At 37.7% G+C, this 20,197-nt stretch overlaps 1 protein-coding gene across 2 annotated transcripts in view; it reads right to left on the bottom strand.

The window, feature by feature from the left end:
* The window catches only part of spryd3 (SPRY domain containing 3), a 48,390-nt gene extending 28,814 nt beyond the window's left edge, over positions 1-19,576 (bottom strand). The window contains exons 1-6 of one of the 2 annotated variants that reach the window (XM_082146239.1): positions 19,419-19,576; positions 17,999-18,135; positions 13,292-13,367; positions 8,953-9,077; positions 8,561-8,696; positions 5,164-5,352 (exon numbers count right to left, since the gene is read on the bottom strand). In XM_082146239.1, coding sequence (XP_082002365.1) covers positions 5,164-5,352; positions 8,561-8,696; positions 8,953-9,077; positions 13,292-13,367; positions 17,999-18,126 — 654 coding nt within the window. In that variant the 5' untranslated portion in view covers positions 18,127-18,135; positions 19,419-19,576. Of the gene's footprint in view, positions 1-5,163; positions 5,353-8,560; positions 8,697-8,952; positions 9,078-13,291; positions 13,368-17,998; positions 18,136-19,418 lie in introns of those variants that run through there. The other variant, XM_082146240.1, reaches the window with a different exon arrangement.
* Between the last annotated feature and the right edge of the window lie 621 nt (positions 19,577-20,197).

Here is a 20,197-nt window from a genome sequence, read left to right as displayed (position 1 = left end):
CTGAAGCCAGCATTCTCAGACGTTATCACTCCCAACCAGCTCATAAGCGTGCGTGTGAGTCAGTGTATGTGCAATGCATGAGTATAAAACAGTATGCAAGGCCTTGGAAGTGAGTATGTGTAAGCTAGCATTGGTGTGGATGTGTATGCTGGGTAAAGCGTGCAGTAGTCCAGGTTGCTGTCTGGCGGCCACAGAGCCGTAGGGAGATTAGTCGGTGGGCAGAGGCTCTGCTGTAGTAACAGCTAAACTGATCTCTGCCATGCGTTCGCATAGAACCGCACGTACACAGCGGCGCCAGCCAAACGCCTCCTCATAACACGAAGACACATACAAAGGCAGGGCTGACCTATGTGTGACAATTCATTGCTCAATGCGAGATTGCATGCTGTAGATGTTGGCTACACATATCAGAGCTAATCTAAAGATTTATAGGTCTGAGTAAATCATACTACTCCACCATTTTCCATATCATTTGATTGTAATTATCTCTTTCTGATGATGTGATTGTTTTCATGCATTAATTGTAACCAGAAATGGCGGCAGACATAGTACTGTTTAAAGTTGCCAGATCCAGTAAAACTAATGCTAAATTTAACCCAGAATTTCCAGAATAACCCAGAAAGACCACTTAAATGAGATGGAAATGGGCTAATTAGTGGCTTTACACAAGCTAACTGGAAAGAGAAGTGGAGGAGTCAGCAAATCTTCAGTTTCCCACAATTCATCTGTGAAAGGGATCTTCCACCGAAACCAATAATCTCATCTGGACAGCACTGATCTGCGTGATATCCCAGATTGTGCAAAGAAAAAATAATAATGTTTTTGAAAGAAGTCTCTTATGCTCACAAAAGGGGCTTTTGCACCGGAGGAACCGTTTCATAGTTCTGCTAATATCTTCTTTTTTGGTGTTTTCTGTGCAGGAACTGGGAACGATTTTAGTTCTAGGAACACCTTTTATATATTGTCCTTGTATATAAATATATATATATATATCCAAAAATGCTACTTTTCAGGAAATGGAAAAAAATGCTTTAACATTTTTTTTTAACCCTGTGTTGCCAAAGTTGATATTGTGGCTTTATATATGGTCAGACATTTGCATGTGTCATCATATTACTAACATTCTACCGAAAGTTAAGTTACAAGGTTTCTGACCAGTCCGTCATTAGAACGGCCGCCCGGATCTGAGGCAGTAAGTGCATTGCATTACATTTTCATCAACTACAGGTTATAAAGTTTATTGTAGCTATGTGGGCACTCAGAGGAAGGAAAGGCCATGATGAGCTGTTGTAAGAGACATCTCACACAATCTATTATAACTGTGAATCACACTATTTCGCACACCAAAATATTTCCATGTTATCACATGCATGAAGACCGATGACAAACCATAGACAGTAAAAAAAAAAAAAAAAGAAATCAAGGAGTGTTTGTGAACGCTATGACAGCGGTTAGCAGCGTGTCAGAATGTGATATTTTCTCATCTAAACAGGGGTGGCCCTGTGATTGTAATGAAAGTAAACATGAACAGTAGAAGAACAGAGCAAATTAGTGCTACTGTAATCAGATCTGCTGGCACTTCCGCAAGAGCACTTAAAGGGATGATTCCCCTATGAATGAAAACTGTCATCATTTACTCACCCTTGTGTTATTCCAAACCTGTATGACTTTCTTTTATGTAAGGTGATGTCCTAAAATGCTCATTTCCAGTTTTGCATGTTCATTCTTACCATGTCACAATCACCAATAGGACCAATAGGGTTTGGTGCCATTGACGTCAATCCCAGGATGACACACCAAGTATAAATGAGCAAATGTGCTAATGTCTCATTTTGTATTCCAAAGAGATTAAATGATGACAGAGCTTCCATCATTGGGGGAATTTCTACTTTACCTTTACCCAGGTCGTTTAAGGTTTGTCCCTGTAATAAATTCACTGCATAGTTCTATGGTGACATCACGTAAAAGTTCCGTAAAACTCAGCTGGCGTTGTTTGATAAATAAACAAAGATGGTTTAACAAAGATACTGATGTTGTTATCTATACTGATATACTTGTTTTTCCAAAAGGCTTACTGAAAGACAGATATTTCTAATTCATTTTACCACAGAATGAGAATGTGTTCCTACTAGAAACTATCACCGAAAGACAAGAACTGCTCCATATATGGAAGGAATGACTGGAGGAGTTCTGAAAAACACAGACAGTATGTTGGATCCGTCAGAGACAGACCACAAAATGGACTCTTGTGACAGATTGCTAAAGAACACTTTAAGTTTTGGTTTACATTAGATCGTGCCTTAAGACTAGGAGATGAGTATCGTCAAAAGCTGCCCGACGAACCTCAGCCATCAAACCTACACTTTACTATTAGCATACTGCTGATGGCGAGGAGTGCTCTGCACAAAATCTATCTTGTAGGGAGATCGCCAATCTCAAAGAAACTTACTTGATGCTGACTAATGTGGAAACTAAACCATGGGGCATTAGGACTTGGTTCCATCTTGTCAAAACATGCCCTTATCAGCAGAGTCTATAAGTCTTGGGACACCTTCTCGCCAAGCCAACAGGACTCACAGAGAAGGCACACAGCTGAGAAAACCTTCAACCACATTTTAAACAGGCAAAAAGATTCCTTGGCACCCCGTAAGTCCTCTTATTGAGTTTTTACAAGCTGGTCTAGTGCCAGTTCTGGCCTGCGCTGCCCGGTTCGTGCCATCAGCCCAGTAAAGCGTAACGACAGTGCGGCACTTTATGCTGTATGCTTTCATGACCTCAGTATAGCATTAATATGCCTCAGAAGGTCCAGGGCATCAGATGGGAAGGTGAGCATGATGGGCGCACAATCCTTTCCCTGCACTTTTTGGTCTCTTGGATCCAGAGTCTCACTCTATTGGGAGGTTTTTACTCCATAACCAACCCGAACACAAGACTGCTTGTTCCTTTCAACTTTATCTAAACACTACTCTGAGGAATTATGGGTGAAAAAACGTTGCCTCCAGCAAGCAATTCCCTCCACTCAGTCACAACAGCACACACGCTTAAGTTCGGCAGACTCTTCTATCACTGTGTTCCTCCAGGTGTTTTTTTTTTCTTTTTTTTTTCTAAGAATGATAATGTCAACTTAGTAAATGGCTGACAGGAAGTAAAGTAATGTGTGGTTTTTTGGATTCACATCATTCATGTCAGAATTTATTGGGGCAAACCTGTGAGGTATGATGACTCAAAATACTTCAAGCAAGGATTACATCAAAGTAACACTAAAAGGCTTGAGTGCTGAGAACACAGACCTTATTTATCGCAATAACACTAACATTCAAAAGTCTGGGGTCAGTACGATATTTTTTTTTTAAGAAATGTATAATTTTGTTTAACAAAGATACATTAAAATTAATCAAAAGTGAGAGTGAAGACATTTATCATGTTTTTCAAGATTTCTATTTTCATGGTTTCCACAAAAATATTAAGCAGCTCCGTCAAAAACTTTTAACTGTTTGAAAATTGATAAGAAATTTTCTAAAGGATCATGTGACACTGAAGAGTGGAGTAATGACTGCTGAAAATATATTTTTTTGAAATACATTAAAATAGAACAGTTATTTGTAACAACATTTCATAACATTTATGGAATAAATTCAGCTTTGGTGAGCATTAGAGACTTTAAAAACATTAAGGCCCGGTTTCACAGACAGGGCTTTGATTTAGCCAGGATTAGGCTTTAGCTTAAATAGGGCATTTAAGTAGCTTTAATAAACATGCCTTAGAAAAAAACATTACTGGTGTGCATCTTAACACAAAACAAAACAGCTCAAACGTGCATTTTAGACTGGGACTATGCTTAAGCCTTGTCTGTGAAACCGGGAGTAAAAAAAATTTATTCTTTAAGAAGAATCTGAACAAAAATAGCAGGACTTGATTTTCCAGGTAAAAGCAAATGTGGGTGGTAATCAGAACTCTATGGCAATGGCCATTATCCTCTCTTACCAGGAAAACAGGACATGGTGCTCTGGTTGACTTCACTGCCATGTAAATATGTGGTGGAGTGCAACGCCATGTAATTGGCGCTAAGAAATAAGCTATTTTGGGACATTTTATTAGCAACTGTGGATATAGTGCAGTAACATGGTATTGCAAATGTGGCTGGTACTTCTCTGTGCAAAACATGCCACCAGAAAGTCTCTAGATATGGCTCATGTTCCTCTTTCATTGCAAATCAATGAGCCAGTTTCATCATACACCAGGCAGAAACTGTACATTCAACTGCTTAGAAACTAGCCAGCAAAACGTCATCATTCATGTCCATGCAAATGTTGCAGGATTAGTTCCACACCAATCAGGGCTCAACGCGAGGGATTTTTTCTACTGGCCTGGCCCCACCACAAAAAAAAGTTATAAATAAAATAAAATAAAATAAAATAAAATAAAATAAAATAAAATAAAATAAAATAAAATAAAATAAAATAAAATAAAATAAAATAAAATAAAATAAAATAAAATAAAATAAAATAAAATAGGCTGAGTTGTTAATTGTTTTAGTTGTTTTTGATCCATGTAACCTTAATAAATAAGGTTATGACACTAAAACCACTAGCCAAACTCATTTAAATTTTAAATATTGTTACATACCATCAGTAATAAAATAAGAACAAATAATCTACGCACACAAAACTTATCATACAGCGCGCGAGTACCAAACTGAGAGACCCAGGTACTTTCGCATCTACTTGCACTTGAATATTTAAATTGGCAAGGCTTAAAAATGAGCAAATTTTACACTTCCGTGAAGATGCAGCACTGGCCCGATCGGGCAAGCGACTGTTCCGTCAACTGGTCTGAGTGTCTTTCACGCTGACCGACCCCGGGTCATCGGGCAGTCCTTATTGTCGAGTCATGCACCAAGGTTCAATAGATTTGAGGCCTGTTACAATCCCTAACCCTACATATGGCAACAGCAATCGTGATTCTTGCCTTAGCAAGCACCACTAATTCCTAACATAAATGACTTCCCAATAACCCAGTGTAAAATATGGTTTACTTTAGAGTCTTTCACCATGCTTGCACTCAACCCGTCACACTTTCCAAGGGCCTGTAGATTAAAAAATGATTCTGAAACTAATTGGCTACACATTTGGTCTGGTTTTCGATAGCCCCCCCCCCACTCACCGTGCCGCTGACTCTGACATCATACAGGCGTGCCCATTCATCCTCATGGCTGTCCACCATCATGACGCTGTCCTCCTCCTCTGAACCCCATTCCGCCTGCAGGTCCAACCGTACCTCTTCGCCGAGGGAGTGCATGCCAATGGCAGGGAAAAGCCCATCTGGAGCCACCGGCACCACCACTGACCCCACCTTCCATTCACACATACACATAAAGAGAGCTCTGTTAAAGCATTCCATAAAGCTAACCACTATTTTACAGCATATTATAACTGAGAATAAAGACTGCTCATTGAAATGATGTCTGTATCACTCCTGGTCCTTCTATCAGGCCTGCAGGAAAACCAGTCATCAGAAAACAACCCTCAATTAGAAGACTAGACTATTGTGTGTTCAAAGACTTTAGCTCTACAGATTCTTGTAACCACTATAATGGAGTAATAAACAAAACCATTACACACAATGGTACATAGAATTCATAGTTTGATGTAGATGTTATGTAATTTGTGAAAGAATGCGTAAATATACGGTGTCTGATTATATTTACATTGTGCTGTTAAAGTTTACAATTGTACTTAATTAACGGTGTTTAACACTGTAAATGCATTTATTCAACTTGACATTATAATAGTTTATGATATATTACCTATACATATATCACACGTTGATATGTCAGTATGAATTTTAATGTATTTATTTGATAAGAAACACAGTAAAAACAATAATATTGTGAATTTAGAATAACTGTTTTCTAAAATATTACCAGATGTAATTTATTCCTGTGATGCAAAGCTAAGTTTTCAGCATCATTACTCCAGTCTTCAGTGTCACATGATCTTTCAGAAATCATTCTAATATGTAGATTTGCTGGTCAAGAAACACTTCTTATTGTTATCAGCTGAAAACAGTTGTGCTGCTTATAATTTTTTTGTGGAAACGTGATACTTTTTGTATGAACAGATGAACAGAAAGTTTAATAATTTCTTGCACAAAAAAAAATCTTATTGAACCAAAATTTTGAACAGTAGTGAGCATCAGAGTGACTGTGCTGTAGTGCTGTCACCATACTGGAATTTCTAACTTCGGTACCTTAAAAAAATATCGATATTAAATTCCATTTTTGATACCATGGGGGAAAACTGCCCTATATACTGCCATATAAATATTTTAAATATCATCTCATATTTTTTTGTCCGAACCATTGAAAGTCAAGGAAATCAATATTAAGCTTCAAATGAATATGAATGGAGTGGTTTAACCCAAGTCTTCTGAAGAGACATGGTCGCTTTATATTATTTTACATAATTTTAAAGTAGGCTTTTATTCACATATAAACATTGATCAATTACCTCACCTAAATGTTTGCTCACTCAATGTATTTGAAATAGCTTACATGCACAAGTAAGCTTGATCTTTAAACTTCAAATTTAATTTACAAAAAAAGACACTTAAACAGTCAGTGAAACTGACAACCCCCCTCCTTTTTGTTTGGAACACTGACCCTCAAAAAGTCTATTCAGTTTCAGTAGCAGGACCTTGCACAAAGTAATTAAATGTAAAATAACACTGGATAGTCTTCTTTGTAAAAATTAAACTTTCTTTTTCTTTTGTTGTTTGATTAACAATAATGACACAAACTGCAGCAGTATTATTAGGCTTCTGTCACTTTAAGACTGAATGTACTGTTATACATGTTTTCTTTGTTTGCATTTGTTTACATTCACTTAAGATAACTGATTGTGTTTACATAAATACTCGCAAAGATGGGCATTTTACATAATTTTGTGTGTATTTGACCATTTAAGTAGCCTGGGTTTCCCCATGCTGCCTTGAGCGCAGCGCGATTTTATTCACGCTGCTAGTCAGCATGGATTCCATGGACCAGATTTTCGCCTCAGCTAGGGAACCAATCACAGAACGGGGAGGGAGCAGCAACACGATGACGACATCTATGCGACACACCGAAGCAGTTTGTTTATATCTATGGATCCAACATGACAGACGTAAAAATATATGCATATTTTTAGGAACACATCTACAAAAATATGCCTGTATTTCAAGTTGATCAAATAATTTAAAATCCACATCAGTTTATTTGTGCCGACGCGCCACGCCCTCCCAGGATCTATAACGTTACCTAGGCTACTTTCACTTTTAAAAATTCATCATAACCGCGCACGCGATCTGCTTGCAGTCGTCTAGATGGATGCTGAGGAGTTGAAGAAAAGAATAGCTAGTGGAGATTGTAAAGTTGTCGACAATACGTCATCAAAAATCAAGTCCAGTGTGTGGGAGAAATTTGGAGTTATCTGAAGAAAATATTGTGAAAGGCTTTGCTGCAAACATTTTCGTGTTGGTTAGCCGCAAATGTGGAACTTCATCCCTGAGGAAGCACGCAGATAACTGTGGTAACAAAGCAGTTCTATCGAACGGTATTTTTCATATTTAACACTGTTAAGTATGTGTGGCGTGCAGGGCGTGTTTGAACTCATAATGGTCAGATGTAGGCTAGACGAAATTGCGTGGCATATAGTGTTGTAGCCGCGACTGTTCGATTGGTAAAATGTTATAAGGCTACTCAGTTTTGTGGTAACGTTAGCCATGTTCTTCATGTATCGGCCTTTTGACAGCTTCGGCTGAAGTTGTCCTTGTGTTAATTGTCGTGTAATAACTTCTGTATGACCTGGCAATAAACATTTTTGTAAGTGTGTCTATAATGTGATAGTCTAAACTGATTTTATTTCAGGTGCGGGTCGGGTGTCGGTTCTATTTTAAGCGGGTCGGGTGCAGATTTTAATTAGTGCTGCTGTCGGAAAACGGGTCGGGTGCGGTTTTAAGCACAGCGGGTACGGGTTTACAAAACCGGACCCGTGCAGGACTCTGGTGTACACATAAATCTCTGACCCATCGTCGTCGTCGTCTTCGTTGAATATCTGTCGCTCTACATACGTCATCTGGTATAATTGAAACGATTGGCTATGAGCTACGTACAGGAGCATTTGATAGACATTTGTAGCGCCCAATAAACGGCTCTGGGCATTCGTAAACCACGCCTCAAATACGAGAAAATGAACATGTGGTTCCCAGACCACGTCTCAAAGAGAAAGAGGTCTGACGTTAGCCAGGCAACCATTTAAGTGCAATAAGCCGGGAAAAGTAATATGGTACACGTTTTGAGAGGCGGCTTTATGTGTGTTCGGGAAACCTGCGGGAATTTGTAAAATGATGTGCAATAGAGAGTTAACTCTGTAAAGAAAAGAGTGAGAATGCACAACTGGTATCGGTGTATCGATACTGCTGGAAATGGAACCAGGTATTTAAGGATCGATATGTATCGAAAAATCTATATTTTTTGACAACATTACTGTTCTGTGACTTCAGTACCAAGGCATGGACTCACCTCCTTGCCATTCTTTGTGAAGAACACAGTGATGAGTCCGGCATCAAAAGTGTCTGCATAGATTCCGCAACCGATTCGGTCCCCCCGGTTACATTTAGGACCGAATTGCTGACCGACAGGGTTGCCGTTGTACAGCCTGTGAAAAGGAGAGATACAGTCATTTATGACTTATAACTGGAAAGGTTCATGGAAAGAGGAAGTGATCTTTAATAAAAAAAAATCCCACAAGGTAACCAACAAAACAAAGTTTACAAACTAACGCATTTTGGTTAAAGACAAATGTATTAAATTATAAATATTTAAATATATTTAAATATATTTAAAAAAAACAGCAAAAGTAGGCATTTTATAAATAAATAAAAAATAAGTACCAACTCTTAATGTGAACTTACTTCCCATCATCAGCATGGTAAGCAATTGAGTGCGGAAGCCAGCCGGGCTGATGGTCAAGTTTGTAATATTGAGGAACCAGCCCGACAGCAATTGTCCCTCTCACTCCAGTATCCATAATGGTCACCTTGAAATATCATAAAAACCATTAAAAACACATGAGCTTCAGTATGTGTGCAGTACAGCTGAGCAATTCAGTTTTTTTATGATAGTTTATTTTTAAATGACTAAAGGGCAAAAGATGTCTTTCAGGGACTTCTAAGCAAATGCCAACGGTTATGTGCGTCATGAGCAGCACTGATTACAAAATAACAGACGCTGTAGGAATCAAGAGTTAACAAGGAGCGTTCGGCTGAGTCACAGGATGGAAATGTCAGGTAACCTGTTATTAAGAATTTTAAAGTCTCGGCTACTACTTATCTCTCCCTTGTATGCAAAGCATCTCCGAACAACTTCCACACCCTCTCCTCTGCAACCTCCTCAACGCTAGTAAATTTCCAACATACAGCTATGCAATGTAGTAATAACTGCCAAAGCCCATTTATTAATTTTCTCATGCTCATTAATCAAGTTTTCAGACAGACCAAGCGATTCGTTTTATTTAAAATTCAACATGGAATTGGATTTGTTGATTTTGAGGGACTATCATGTAAAAAAGACGGATTACTCCTGCCACACATGACTCAACCGTTGTAGCCGTACCCTTGGAAGGGGCAAGCATAGACAAATTAATCCAGTTATTGCACCACAAACTAAACTTAACAGCACACTCATCCAAAACCACAAACGGACTTAGAAAGCAACCCCACCACTTCCAAGAGGTTTAAGTCCAAGTTTCCTCATCTTCCTTGTCGTTTCTTTCGAGGATTTGCTTTCCAAGCTTTATAATGCTACCGTAAATCCTGATAAGCCTATATACGAATGCTTGCTGCTGGTTCCAAGCCTTTTCTGCTGTAAATTCAAAGCTGCACAATGATTAATTTAAGGGCACTCAATTATATTACCGCAACTTCAACAAAGAACCGTGCCATGAACCTTGTGGCTACAAAATTCCACGTCGAAGCTCCAGGCAAAATAATCAATTGCACTAATAGAGATATTTCCACTTGACTAAGGACAAAATTGATTTGCACATGCACATGTGAGCACACTGAGAAAACAGAGCAGGGGTTAATCACTGTATGGCACTTCAATGTTGAAATAGGCGGTGAAGGTGCAGCAACACAGTCCAATTGTGATGGAGCGTTGGCTTCCCTGCCCACAGGGGCTAAAATGAAACCCCTGTGAAAGAGTAATAAGGAAACATGAGGACGACGCTGACGCATATCCCGACTGGCAGATGACCTTTACGGAAAAGAAAAAGAAAAAAGTTCCCAGACTTTGCAAATCTGAATGATTCTGCGTCACAATCAGGTGATGTAGAGCATATAAAGCAAGAGCGAGTTCTTTATTGATTACTCATAGCTCACTGCTGCAGATGTCACATTCATTTCCACTGGCTGCAGATATTCCCAGGGTGCACACTCACGCATGGAGTGACGCTTTTGGTCAATAAGATTGCAATACAGTTTAGTTTGTGACTTCTGCTTTAAGAAATACCCTTTTTACAAGCCAAAGTTGATTATTAAATTAGAATAAATGTTACAGTCTCAATAATTCCTTCAAAGCTGGGCAGAACCAAACTAAACACCCCTAGATTTAGGAGATAACAAGGAGGATGTGCAAAAATACATGTTTTCAAAATCAACCAGTCATGGATGGACTGTATTTAACTGATGAAAATGAGCTCTTTGATTATCTTTGATAATGAAGAAAAGGCAAAAAAAGCGTTGTGACAAAATTCATTTTAAAGGTGAACTAAGTAACTTTTTTTACCTTAACTGAACAGCTTCGGAGTCATTGGAATGGTTATATTACTTATTTCGGGTTGAATGGTGGTCGTTTCGCACCCCCCTGGTGCCCGTGAGCGGAAAATACGCACTTGCAACTTTGAGCCGGCGGGCCGACGGCCGCCGCGTCAGGAAGTCTCGCGTGATATCAGGTCTCGCGATGTAAACAATTGCTTTACGGCCAAAAGAAATCTGCTAAAATGCTGTCATTATTGCGCTCCCTCACGCTGTCCGAACCCGAATGAAGAAGACGTTTTAAAGAATGTCCCATCTGCTTTGATGTCGTTGATCTATAGCCTCTGGTGTCTGAGAATCAGCAACGAGTTTTTACGACAGTGTTGTCAAATATCTATTCCCGAAGCTGTGGGGGGAGCTCTAGAGAGAAACCTGCGAGCAAAAAGCGAGAATACAGCGAAGAAATCCCGAAGCTACTGAGTGCTGCTTTAAAGTGTAACGAAATTAATTCGACTAAATGGGTTAGTTCACGCAAAAATTTAAATTCTGTCATTAATTACTCACTCTTGTGTCGTTCCAAACCCGCAAGAAGAACTTTTTGAAGAACTTTTTTAAGAACTTAGACACTTCAAAAAGTTCATAAAGAGATCATAAAACTAATCAATATGAATTGCGCAGTTTAGTCCAAATTTTCTGAAGAGACTCGATCGCTTTATATGATGAACAGACTGAATTTAGGGCTTTTATTCACATATAAACATTCATCAACACACATCAGTTGTGGTAAACAGAAGCTCAAGCATGTTCGCTTGACGTGCGAGAACCAGTGAGGTTTGTTCTCATGTGTTACGCATTATGTTTGAGCTTCCTTAAGAACCAATGAGGTTTGTTCTCGCTTGTCAAGCAGGTTCGGTTGAGCTTCTGTTTATGTTCACTGATCAATGTTAAAATGTGAATAAAAGCCTAAATTAAATCTGTTCAATCTCTTCTGAAAATTTTGACTAAACCGCTCAATTCATTTATGGATCTCTTTATGAACTTTTGGAAGCATCAAAGTGGTAGTTGCGTAGCTGACGATGGAGGGACAGAACTCTCTCAATTTCATTAAAATTATCTTCATTTGTGTTCCGAAGATGAACGAAAGTCTTAGAGGTTTGGATGGAACGACAAGGGCGTGAGAAAATGATGACAGAGTTTTCATTTTTGGGTGAACTAACACTTTAAATATTACAACGCACATCTGCATAGAGAATGAGTCTAAATGCACACCTCTCGTTGGAGACACTCCCACAACATTGCATGATAAATATAGCCTAATACAATATCCTAAATGACAGGTCTCTAAAAACTCAGAAAATTCAAAAGTAGCTAATACTAGATACGTTTAAGTTGATAAAAGTCTAAAAAGGACTAAAATGAATCAATATGACATGGCAAAATATTTACAAATTTCAAACTATGACACAAAAAACACTGGCTGTATGAAGGACTCATCAGGGTAACGTACAGGGTGTTACTTTCCCCGCTCCAATCCCCCAGAGAGGAAGTTCATCACACCAGCTCAATCTGCCAGCAGCAGAAAACCCATCAGAGCTGTCTCCCTCCTCAGATACACAACCAGACGGCTTCTACTGAGCTCCATAAATTAAATCACGCTTGCCCTCTCCCAAAGACTAATTTATAGCCCAATCCCTGCAAGTTTTCCGGTACTAAATCACCTGGGAGCTTCTTTTTCAAACTGTATTTTATAGCAAAGTTGCTACAGAGGCAGCAGTAATATCGGAGTACATCAACTCAAAGGGCAGTGTCTATTTTGACGTGGAGGGACACAGGAAACATTAAACATTTTAAAAACGGACTAGTCTGTGAGCTGTCTAAATGACTAGGAGCTCTTGAAATTTGTTGTTGACAACAATGAATTTGTAAGTGATTTTTAACTCATTCAAGCGCACACAACCTTGCTTCACTCCCAGCTTATAAATCCTGTCCAAATCAGATAATGAAATCATCCAATGTAAAAACTCAAATGTCATTTAGAAAACTAATCCTGTCTGAAGTCATTTACAATAGACAGTAACAAAAATGCAGAGACAAAAATACATAAAAGTGTCAATGTGTCATATTAGATCTTCATTATTAAGATTTCCAAACAGCATTCACTTTAGAAAGCTTATTTTCTTTGCAGAAATTTTATGAAAAATGGCATGTGGAAAAAGGCAGATAATCAAAGACCAGATGCAAGACAAACATTTGGAAAACTAAAAACATAAACATAAAAAATTATAGAACTGACTAAAGCATGAGACATCTACAAAATCATAATGAAATTGAAAACACTGGTTTAAAAAAAGTTGAAATAACTCGACATCTCCGAGCATACAGTTACAAAAAAGTTATTAGTACTTAGGTTACTGTTTTTCTTAACAAAGGCAACAGAAAGGATGTTGAAATGATTCTAATGTTTTTAGCAACCCGACAACATAGGTGTGCTTCTTACCTCGAAGTAACAGTTTCCTTTTGATAAGGGGCGTGGAGCCACGTAGCAGCCAACTTCATCAGAGTTCCCTTGGTAACTACAGCAGGGAAGTAATAAAAAGCTTAATCTTTAATAACCAGAGCACTGTTGCTATAGGTACGTTATTAAAATGGCCAGTGATTAGTGGACTAGCTGCTGAAATCAGGTTCAGTTGTGTTTCTACATGTTTCACACTGATATGGATGAGAGCTTCTTTTGGAGAATGCTATAACCTCTTCCACATCTTAAAGGGTAACTCTTGCCAAAATGCAACCTAGGGTCTTCTTGTAAATCTACCCGAGGCAAACTTGTGTTTAAAAGCATAATTAGAATGGAAACGGCACTTTTAAGTTTGATTGTATTTTCGTTTTCGGTCAAATTGCCTTTTGAATGGGAGTGCTTGGGGCACAACTATGATAGCATAAAAAATCGCTATTTTTAAAACACTAAGAAGGCTCGACACAACATGAAACTTTGCTCGAAGTATCACCAGGGGCTCTACACATGAACTCGAGCATTGAGAACATAGTTTGTATACATAGAGTTTACTAAAAAGAAAGATTTTGAGCAACTGTGTCCGCCGGCATTTTGACAGTCAAAAATAGTCGATCTCCGAATGCGAATGAACTGACTCTGAATTTTAGTATTGTTTCTTACATGAGGATCCTTTTTCAAATACAAGGTCAATATTGATTTTCACTAACGACAAAACAACAAATTATCCGTGAATTTATGTGGAACTAAGCTTTAGGAGCTTTCCATCTTTACTCTCCTCCCAGTCACGTTGCATTCGGAGATCGACTATTTTTGACTGACAAAATGCCGGCGGACACAGATGTTCAAAATCTTTCTTTTTAGTAAACTCTGTGTACACAAACAATGTTCTCAATGCTCGAGTTCATGTGTAGAGCCCCTGGTGATACTTCAATGAAAGTTTCATGTTGTGTCGAGCCTCCTTAGTGTTTTAAAAATAGCGATTTTTAATGCTATCATAGCCGTGCCCCAAGCACTCCCATTCAAAAGGCAATTTGACCGAAAACGAAAATATGGTCAAACTTAAAAGTGCCGTTTCCATTCTAATTATGCTTTTAAACGAATGTTTGCCTCGGGTAGATTAATAAAAAGACCCTAGGTTGCATTTTGGCGAGAGTTACCCTTTAATTTAAATCTAAATAATATTAAGGTGACCACCTGTCCCTGTCACTTGACCTCTTGGGAGCTTGGCAAGACGTAAACAGTGGGATAATGTAAGCATTTCATTTATGTCTGTATTGTTACAATACCACAATAAGAAATATGATAATGAAAAATGAGACTGCTGTTTAAAATAACCAACCAACGCAATCATAGAGAGGGATTTTTTTCGCCAATGACGACTGCGTGGACAGAGCAAATACATCAGTTTGGACCTCATCAAAAGTTGTTAAATACAGCTACACCAGCCACGACTTCATCTAGACACATACTGGATAAGAACATCCTGATCAAACCTGCCAGATTCAACAAAGAATACAAGTTCAGGATGCACTGAATCCAGTAAAATGCATTTAATGATAAAGGATAATAAATCAGTCGCTAATTGTAGATATTTATTTTAGTATAAAATGTGATTTTTACCAACTTTTTGTTACTCAGTTTATTATATTTAGCAGACTGAATAGGTCTTGGAGAGCATATTACATTGTAGGTCTGTGTGATTAATCATAACGGATTTTTGATTTTGGCTTCCAACGATTATGAAAACAAGATAATCAAGGTAAAACAATTATTGTTCCACTGCCGCATTCCACATTTTCTCCCTTAAAGGCCAAACTTAACATTTAAATCAGCCAAATAAGTGAGTGTTGTAAAATTTAGTCTACTGTTGCTAAACTGCAGAACGTTTGATATTAAACACTGTTATTAAAAGCGCATTAAGCCGCAAAAGAGACACTGTTCCCCAGGCGGCTTTCTGTGTGCGTGCTCCGAGTCGGAGTCGAACGCGGATCATCAAACGGGCTTCGGGTACGCGCCTAAAATCATACATTTTGTCTTAAGTGAATGTACACAGTTGAGTAAGAAGCCTAATAAGCAGCCTAATTTTAAAGTTTATGGATAAGACTTTAATGCGCACAGCGCACTTCTTATACTGTGTTTATTCAGCTCTTACAGTGATTTTCTGGAGTAAAACTAACGCTTCATCTTGTGTAATGTACAATAAACTTCATTAAACTCATCAGTATATTTTTGGCCATCATTCGGACGGGGTCCGCTACAGCAGGCTTGTATTAATAGTGGATAAAAGCAGATGACAAATACGTTATAACCGTAATTAAACTAAACTATACCTGTCTACCTCCATACAGCGTATTTTCTCGGACACTGTAGGCACTATTGTCCGACTCTGGGTCGAAATGAACACCGCTACTAGGGATGCTCCGATCAGCATTTTTTGCCTCCGATATCTGGGATTCAGTATCGGCCGATACCGATCCGATACTAAAATAAAAACAGTGCTGAATTACCTAATAAACAGTATGCCTCACTGTGTGGAAGAGACTGGATCATTCTTTTGTGAAAGGCATCAGGCAGGCTTGACTTAAACATTACTTTAACTTTATGGGGTGTGCTGGATGGCAGAGGCAGGCTGAATACACATTAATTGCGCAGATATTAACATAAATAAATACATGATATTCAATAAAAAGAAAAAAAAACATAGATAAGACTTATGTTTATTTTTTATGTATTTTTATCGATTGCAAAAATTAACAAGATTAATCACACTTTTTTTTCTGTGATAAATCACCTTACGTTTTTAATATATTTTATAATGTAATAATTTCACAGTTAATCTCCAAATTAATGTAGAAAGAAAGACAGTATATTTTCAATATTTTTCTAACAGGTAGGAAATATACAGAAATTTTATAAAGTTCTCAAACAGTTTGCACTGCATACATTTTAAATTATATATAGGTTACTCCTTATTAAAGTTACAAAAGTTCTTTAGTCAAGAGGAGTGAGTGATTTTCTCGGTTCCCTTTGTTCTTTGAGTAACTTTACTGACAGACAGCATTATTGGCTGCTGTCCCTTTAAGAGCAGCCGCTGCTGACTGAAACACGGATCTCACACGCGCCTCATTCTCTCACAACGCTTTACGTTCATTTAAGACTGCTCAGTCTGCTCTTATGAGGATACTCGACAAAACTGACATTTTGGCTCCCGGGGAAAACGGGAGTGCATGTTAGCTTGTTTGAATTGGAAACTGTTTACCTGCCGCCGGCTTGCTGCGCATGTTGCTAGTGCGTGATATCACACACTTGCGAACAGCATAGAAATACCGCGAGAGCGTTTAGAGAGCCGACTGCTTTGTAAGCTTTCGAATCGCTCTCGCTGTAATTTGATGCCTCTACGGATCCTGCCCATTGTCACCGATACCCGATCTACAATTTGATTCCATATAATTAGTTTATTTGTTCTTATTATATTGCTAACTGTTTACTTGTCTTATGTAATGTTTTTTGAGGACCTTTTGCTGAAGTATCGATTATTGTGAAATTTCACAGATATTTAAAATGACTCGTATTGTGAAATAAGAATCTGATCATCTCACAAACGTGTTATCATCCAATGTAATAGCAAATCGGCTTTCCAAAGAATGTAAATAAATATTTACATAGTATAATATTGGCAAATGTATCTCTCTCATGCGTGTCCCAGATTTTATCTCACAAAATCACATATATGTCCTGCAACAGACCGATAACCAGGTGGTCACACAAAATATCATTATATTTCAATTATATGCTGTTCTTTTGAATTTTTTATTGATCAAGAAATCCTAAAAAAAAAGTCTATCATGGTTTTATCATAATCTATCATAATTCACTGAACATTGATAATAATAAAGAATGTTTCTTGAGCAGCAAATCATCATATTAGAATGATTTCTGAAGGATCATGTGAGACTGGAGTAATGATGCAAAAAATGTATCACTAGAAAAATTACATTTTTCATTTTAATATAAAAGAGTTATTTTAAATTGTAATAATAATTCACAATATTGCTTCTTTTACTGTATTTCTGATCAAAGAAATGCAGCCTTGTTGAGCTTAAGGGAATTCTTTTAAAAAAAAATGTTTTGAAAATCTAGGCTAACAAACCCCTTAATATTTTTGGGTGAACTGTTCGTTTAAAGTCACTGAACACATGTTTTGCACTGTTTGACTCCTCAAACTGGACAAACATACTGATACGAATTAATTCTGAAGAAGCTGGAGACTTCCAATATTAAAAAAAGGGAATTACAACATCACATGTGGGAGAACTATTTATTTTTCCGATGGATCGAGTTTGCTTTTCATCTTTTTTCGGATCAAATAAAAACAAGTAGCCACTGACTTTCTCAGAAATTATAATTGTTTCAATAAGTGAGGTCAAGGCTGATTACGTCTTTAGTACAGACTTATGGCTCAAATACACGCACTCGCAGTGCTTTGCGCTCGCAAGCCCGGCTCACTGATATCGATGTGGGTGGATGGTTGTGCAATTCAAAATAAACAAATAAATAAGGATAAATGAAAAGCAGTGCAGAATTTTTCCATACAAACTAGGGGGGTCAACACATGAATTCCAGGCTGGGAGCTGATTTCCAAACAAAGTGGAAAAAAGAACAGGGAAAGGGTCAAGCGCTGGGCAAACCTACCTTAGCGTGTCTCCATTCTTCAACATTCGTTTGGATCGCTCTTGATAACGAACAGCGCGGACTTCTCTGATTTCTCTGATCCTGCGGCGCCAGTTCAGAAATCTGTAGTGTAAATTGATGTCATCCATCTCAGAGGGCTATGGAGCAGAGAACAGATGGCGTAAGGTTTAAAGGTTTTAGATTGAGGATCTGAGATATGCAATTCATTCAAGACATGAGTCATAATGGACAAGACAAGAATAAGTAATAATTGACATGCTGTTCATAAATTGCGTTAATGCCTGTGCACATTTTATATGACTTGTACTCCTTTTTTAACCCCTTCACATGGTTATGTTTTCATTTTTAGTTTTTTAAACTTTAGAGCAAGGTTCTTGGGTTTGTGAGGAAACCACAGGAGGTTATTAAATATGAAAATATTAAACTAATTAAATCGAATATAAAATTAAAGTGAACAAATAGGGTTGCACAGTTAATCGGGAAAATAAGTGAAATCGCTATCATGCTGGTTCTCACAAGCTCAATCCCTGTATGTGTTGTGAGTTAGCCTAAACGTGCATTTGGGAACACAATGTACATTAGGTTCACTTTAATTACAGTCATATAATTTGCAACATAGCTCTAAACTCTACAGTACGGTGGCCCTCCAGGAACTTTTGCACCCCTGAACTGACAAAAAATAAATAAAAATAAAAAATGGGAATGCCTACTCTGGATAATGCAATGGTATGGTTTAAAAAAAAAATGGCCACATCTCTAAGCACAAAATACTTTATCATCTAACGAGTCAACTGTTACGTCATCAGTCACACACACACACACAAACAATTATTGTAGGGCCTCATTTTCATATTTGAACTTTATAAGCATGCAATAAATTCCTTCAATGAGAAGTTATCCAAGAGTCTCAAAGGCCTCAAGAGATAATTTAACGTGTCAGCTGTCATTCATGCATCCAGGACATGACTGAGGAAAATTCCAGATTGTCGTTAATTGTCGTGTGATTTAACAACATATCACAGATATTATTAGTTTTTCATAATCAGTTTACAGTCAAGTTAGACAGAAAACTACAGGGAAAATACCAAATATAAAGTATTTAGACATGTAAAGACTGACTACATAAATGATGAAATAAAGTATTATATAACTTATATTATAACCGCATACTATTACAATTATATTTGTGTGTTTAATGAAAATTCTGAAACGAAATAATTACTAAACAAGAGATGCAAAAACAAGAGATGCAATCGCTCACTAGCTGTAGCAGGATAGTTTCAATCACTGCTAATCACCTTGCATAGCTAACAAATTATTAGCTACTTTGAGGCCTTCTCGAAATAAAATACAATAACCGCTACATGCCCACAGTCTCTAAAGAGTAACGTATCTAAATATGATGACGTCACATACGTACCTTATGTACATCAGTAGGTAAGACGTTATAACATTCTAAGGCCACTTGTGTTTACTTTTAGCTATCGACTCCATTAGCTAAGCTACCTGACAAACTTCGCAGAAGTGAGAGCGATTCTTCCTGGATGGCGTCAGTGGAGGAATGAACGCAGCGCACCAATGAAATGCGTCACAGAGTTGATTGACAGGCGCTTAGCCAATGAGAAACTTCGCAGCGTGTCGGACTGTTTTTTTTAAGCTGGGCTTCAAGAAATGCCGAGGAATGAGCACAGCACAACTCACATGCACAGTACGGTATAATCACAGAATCATGCTATTTTTTATTAAAAAAAGACTGTGATTGTGGCAATATGTAAGGGAAAATATACAGTCAGATGTTCATTATCGCAAATAATCAGGGTTTAAAATACATCATCCCTTAAAACACGGCCTCAATCACATTTGTTAAATTAAAACCAGACTGTACATAATTTCACAGCTAATTAACAAAATAAATAAATAGACAGGAAACACTGATTTGAGTTGAATTTATTTGATTATTTTACTTATAGAGACATCAGAGAGACATCCATCCTGGAGTAGTGTCATTATTCCTAGATATTTGACCATTGAATATAGTGATTGACCAATCAGAATCAAGTATTCCAGAGAGAAGCATAATGAGGTAGCATTATGAAGTGTTGACACAACTATTTCCATTTTCTATTCACTATAAATACCTGTTTCCAGTCCACTATAACGGTCTGGCATTTCATCACCTCAAATAGTTGAAAAGTGGGT

This window comes from Leuciscus leuciscus (assembly GCF_965113295.1).
Source record: "Leuciscus leuciscus genome assembly, chromosome: 18".
Classification (NCBI taxonomy): domain Eukaryota; kingdom Metazoa; phylum Chordata; class Actinopteri; order Cypriniformes; family Leuciscidae; genus Leuciscus; species Leuciscus leuciscus.
This window is presented reverse-complemented; position numbering and strand designations above follow the sequence as displayed.